At 31.4% G+C, this 5,992-nt stretch overlaps 1 protein-coding gene across 1 annotated transcript; it reads left to right on the forward strand.

Annotated features, from left to right (window-relative positions):
• The first annotated feature begins 482 nt into the window (after positions 1–482).
• LOC129971786 (dynein regulatory complex subunit 2-like) lies at positions 483–5,680 on the forward strand. The gene is made up of 2 exons (XM_056085762.1): positions 483–500; positions 3,881–5,680. The coding sequence occupies exons 1-2, from the start codon at positions 483–485 to the stop codon at positions 5,678–5,680; spliced, it is 1,818 nt and encodes a 605-aa protein (XP_055941737.1).
• Positions 5,681–5,992: the final 312 nt, after the last annotated feature.

Consider the following 5,992-nt stretch of genomic DNA (forward strand, 5'->3'; position numbering starts at 1 on the left):
AACAATTTTTATTTCAACTCTAGAAACCGTTTGTAACCCTTTAAGATTCCAATCAAGATGGCGGATTTTTGGCGAATTTTTAAACGATTGGCATGATTTTGACATACTTGGCGAGAAACCGTATATAAGTCCTACCATAAAATATTATTAAAAGAAAAGTAATGTGTTATCTGCCTCGTGTAACTGTAAGCATAATTTTTTTAAATATCGTTAAAATCACGTTTTTATGAATCATAATCATTCCAACGTGAAATAAATTGTAATCAATAATTTTTTTTGTATCAATTTTAGTTAATAGAAGTTAAGAGATTATGAAAAAAATTATGATAGTGATGGTTTTGAATTTAATGATTTAGATTCATCAGATAAAATCAATATTTAAAAATTTGAGATATTCTTAAAAAAACCAATATTCTAAAAAACATCAGTGAATTATTCCTTTCTGCAATATTTAAGTAAAGGAAAGTAACTATTGCTGAACAATGGAAACGGAGGAAGAGGTATGTAAAGATGAAATATGTATATGTCCTGTATATAATCTTCATAGTTATATTATTTTAGCTATTTCTTATCAAATATGGTTACAACTTTGTCTAATATTAATTTTAGAAATTAATACAGAAAGTTTGGATTTTTTGGACAGTTGATAATACTTGGCAGAAAACCAGAAACTATTCTTAAGTTTTATCAAAACAATATTTATTGATAAGAAAGATTGGTTGAAATCTAGTTTAGGGTGCTTCTCATCTCACCAAGGAAGTCAAGAATGCCAAGTCGACAATCAAGATAGCTGATTATAAATAAACAATACTATAACACAATTATTGTCAGCCATCCTGATTTTTAACTTAGTCGACTTGACATTGTTGGCATCTTTGGCGAGGTGAAGGGGTACCCTAATTTAGATTTCAACCGAATGGTTTAGTTATGTTTATTTCCCGAGTTAAATTCTAGTTTAGTGAACCCTTGAGTTTATCGCCAATGTGGTAACCCCAAAAAAACAAGTGGAATGATAGTTCTTCTAGAAACCCTAATAATGATTTGTTTAATTTTTTTTTTGAGTTGTACAACAATTTTGTAAAAAAATGAAAATTAAACATAATCGGCAATAAAAATACATTAAAGAATTAATTAAATCACGTTTTATTATTGAAAATGTTATTACTGCTAATAAAACATTTTTGTGTTATTTTCAACGTGAAATAAAAACAGATAATAACTTTTGTAATTCTTATTGAATTAATTTATGGTTGAACCGGAGTTTAACCCCCTTCTTCGCCAAGTTGCGATAACGCGTCAAAACTGTCAATTTCCAGACTGGCAAACCTATTATCTTTCGCCTTTTATTATGCGCTATGATTGGACATCTGCTCCCTTGCTTTTGAACATTTCGCAAAACACGACGCAAGACCGTTGTTCGCGAGTTGGCGATTTTTGAAAATTGCGCCAAGCATGGGGTTAAACTCCGGTCGTACCTAATTTATTTTAATCAAAATGATCTGTTCACGAATTTTGTCAGAACAGAAAATAAAAATTTAGAAACATCTATCTGCTCGAGGTATTTGAAATCATTTGTCTCTATTTTACTGTTTTTTATTTTAATATTATCTAACCATTATAACGGAATTTTTTTGAGATTTGTTGTTATTTTCGTGAATTTCCAGTAACAGTTCAATAAATCTGTGATTGTTCAAGAGTCGGATGTCTGACGATTTGGGATAATCAGAAATATTATGATCACAAATATTATGGATATTGAAGAATTCGATGTCTACATTTTAGTATATATGGCGTAGATAGAACGACGTCCGCATCGTTGAAAAATCCGAAGTTTCATTATAGAAATTCCTAAATTTTTCCCTGCTCAAATGAAGAATCAGTTTAAACGAATAAGTGTATTTATTACTTAAAATTTCTTCTTATGAAAAGTATACTACTAAGAAGGATGCTTTCTTCTTTCCTTATGCTGTTTCTGTTATCCTCAGAATTCTTAAGTTCAATGTGCTAGCGAAGGTACTAGGATTCCGCTCCCACTGCTAATGTAGGATATTAATTAAAGTTAAAAAAATTCTGCCATATGTTTTCACAAACTTTTGAGAGAAAATGCCAATGCTGCATTTTTTGGATTAAAATTAATTAATTTTAAAAATTCCACTAAATTAATTAATTGAATAATGAAATAAATTTAAACTAAAATTAATAATTAAAATTTAAATAATTAATTAAAAACACAGTACTAGCTTCAAATCTGAATATTTTTCAGGGGATATCGTTCTAAATTTCATAGATTAGAGAAAGGATTAGCGAGTTTTACAATCTTCAGTATGGGGTCGTATTGTGTTTCTAAGACCTAGAAGCCAATAATTAATTTCAGGGAAAAAAGAGACAGACAGACAGAGAGAGAGAGAGAGAAAAATCCTAAAAAATTATGGCATGGCCAAGCTGTCGAAAATTTTCTCAGTTCTTAGTTGTCAGATTTTCCTGTCAATTCTCCAGATTATAAAATTTGACGTTATCATTTGACATGATTTAAATTTAGTAGCGGTATTTGTTTTCAAATATAATCAAATCAAAATATTTCACTATAACCACGTTTAATGTCCCCTCCCCAAAGGCGCTGCTTTTCAAATTATCTGACATCATCACTATCTTCTTCAAAAAAATTAGTTAAAGAATTCATTAACAGATGGCACGGCATCTTCGAAACTGAGAGCAAAAACAGCTGAAAATTAGTCGCGGAAGAAAACGGGTAGTGGTTTCTTAAATAAAGCTTGTTTTATTCGTAGAGCAGTGATTTTTGGGGATAATATTGATAAGATATATATATTTATTAAAAAATTTTTCCATGAAAAAAAAAAAAAACACCGCCAAATCTATATTTTCCATTAAATGTTTGGTACGACCGGAGTTTAAAACCCCTGCTTGGCGCAATTTTCAAAAATCGCCAACTCGCCGACAACGGTCTTGCGCCGTGTTTTGCGAAATGTTCAAAAGTGAGGGAGCAATGTCCAATCATAGCGCATAATAAAGGCGAAAGATAATAAGTTTGCCAGTATGGTGGTTGCTAGCTTTGGCGCGTTATCGTAATTTGGCGAAGAAGGAGGTTAAACTCCGGTTCAACCAAATTTTTTTTCAGTGTCCCAAAGGATGGACAACATTTGCCCTGGACGTCAACATTTTAGAGCGGCTATGAATGTACGGAGAAAAAAAATACCGATAATATGTTAAACATCCATTTAATCAAAGTTTAGTCATCTCTTTTTTTTCTTTCACTAAAAATTTATAATTTTATACTGTTCATGTATAAAAACTAAAAATATCTATAAGCCTTAATTTTTAAGAAATCAACCATAAAAGATGATGATGATTAAATAACTAAAACTACAATACCTATTTATTGTATAGGTTTCACGGAAGAGCTGAAATTTTCAACCTCAATTTTATTAAATTGTGATATCAAAATGTATAAAGATTTTTTTAAACAGTTAATTTCAAGTTCCAAAGATTTGTTTTTGATACTTCTTTCTTCTCATTATATTGTCTATAATTTAAAAACCATTTATAAAGTTTTTAATCCCTCACATCAATTTTTTGCTTTTGTGAAGTTTTATTCCATTAAGTTTATACCGAACATTTTATCTGGTGTACTTACTTTTACTAATTCACAAGCTAATAGCCCTTTATAGCAGCATTCCTCAACACATACAATACCCATTTCTATTGCAAATAGGACTTTTTTTCTGTGTGACTATCCAATTTTTAAAATTTGTCTGATGATTTTAGAATTACCCTGTACTTATACATGTTATAATATAGGATGATAATATTCATATATACAGAAAAATTATGGCAAGTAATTTTTTTTTTAATTTTCCAATAGGGCATTACTTCTGACCAGGAGAAATCTTTAGAAGCTGAAACAGCAGATCAATCAGAAAATCTTGAAGAAACTATGAGTAAAGAAGAGGTTGAAAGTTCTTCAGAATCGGAGAGTTCTGAAGCCGAAATGGAAAATTTAGAAGATGTCCAAAGACTCATTGTGAAGGAGTCTTCGGAGGAAATAAAAAGCAAAGATTTTGTAGCAGAAGTTCCCGAAAAGAAACCCGAAGCAGATTTGGAGCAAAAAGATGACAAATCGACCCCGATCAAGGCAGAAGATGACCAAGGTGTGGATGTGATAGTAGTAAAAGATAAAGATGAAATGTTAACCGCTGAAGACGAAGAGCTGAAAAAGGAAGAAGAGCGCCGCGAAAAGATGAAGGTTCTTCTTACAGGCTATCTTGAGTTGAAGACTAAGAAAGAAATCGAAAAAGCCATGCTGAACGAAAAGAAAATACTTTCACAATGGCTTTACCCATTTCGTGCTGCATACCAGAAAGAATGGGAGTTGGAGATGAAAAAGTTGAAGTTGGGATTCCAAAAAGCACTTGATTATAAGAAATCTCATATCCATGCCATACAAAGAGAAAGGAAACTTGTAGAACTGAATCATCTTTGGGCTGACAGTGCTTATTATAGGATGTCTGAAGAGCTGTTTGATTTTATGCGGTTGAGGTGCGAGAAATTGAAAAATCATTATTTAGATGAACTAGAAGAGACAAAGAGGTATTATTTGGAAAGGGAAAAAGAAATCATCGACAAGTGTACAAAAGTTGAAGAAAGAGCCAAAGTTCTCGCATTCTTGAGGAAGTCAGTAAGAGATAAAACTCTGCAGAAAACTCACGAGACTTTGGAGAATTTCAAGGCGGAAGGTGAGTTTTTCCGAGCCAAAGAAATGGAAATCATCAAAGAAAAGCACACGACTTACGTCGAAATGATTGCTCAAGAGCTCCAGACTTCAATATCTCCGCCAGAACATAAGATGGAAGAGATAAGGGCCTTATTTGAAGAATGGAAAAGGAAATATGACAGCTTTCTTGAGGTCAGTGACAAGAATAGAAAAGAACTCGAGCAACTTGGCGAAGAATTACCAAGCTTGGAGCTCAAAGTTTCTAAGGCTAAAACGAAACTTGAAGAATTGCGAACTGAAAATAAGAGGATTAAGAGAAAAGAAACTGACGAAATCCTCCACTTCCAGAAACTTTCTAAGAAATATGAATCTATGCAACCAGCTCTCAGAAAAATGATAACTGCTAGCGAAGAGGTCATGGTGAAGCTGAGAGAGCGCAAGGCTAAACTGGATAAAATCATGAAATTAAAGAAGTTTTGTGACCAGCTTGAGAACGAAGGTGATAAAATTCAATGGCAGAACAATTTCCTCGATGAAGAAGAATTGAAGCAAATAACTGAAAACGATTGTTTGCCATTGGTAAGAGAATTGTGCAGTGACGATGTGGAAGATCATAATTTACTTGAAAATTTACATCGTAAATTAAGTCGTGTGAAACTTCAAAATAAATTTCTCCAACACGATATAGAAAATCTTAGAGTCGAAAATATGGCTTTAAGAAGTGATATGAAGAAATATCTTCATTTGATAGTATCTGGAGAATGGCAACGAATACCAGATAGAGATTTTCAGTCGATGTATGAAATCGAATCATCTCCTGAAGCTCAAATCAGAAGTTCTAAAGGAAAACAATCTGGGGAAGACGATGCAAAAAATTTGTATTTAAAACTGCTGGATAATGAATATGGAGCAATGAATAAGAAAATAGCAAAACGAGCAGAAAATATGTGATTTAAAATTGTTAACACTAAAAATTCATCATCTGAAAAAGTTAGCGTATTTCCATGAAATATTCATATCAGTATAGTTATATTTGAAATCGTTCGATTAAATCAGGGAAGTTATTTTGAAATCATTCTGTCATATATAAAAAAAGTGTTAAATATATGATAAATATGTAGATTTTTTTTATAAATGTGAAAAACTTATTTAATTCTTTAAAATTATTTTATATTTTGCATAGAAAATTATATAAATTCAAACAGAAATGTATTATTTTGTTGCCTTGTATTTTTCATTAATTTGTATCAGAAAATGAATTTA

Source organism: Argiope bruennichi, chromosome 6 (genome assembly GCF_947563725.1).
Source record: "Argiope bruennichi chromosome 6, qqArgBrue1.1, whole genome shotgun sequence".
Classification (NCBI taxonomy): domain Eukaryota; kingdom Metazoa; phylum Arthropoda; class Arachnida; order Araneae; family Araneidae; genus Argiope; species Argiope bruennichi.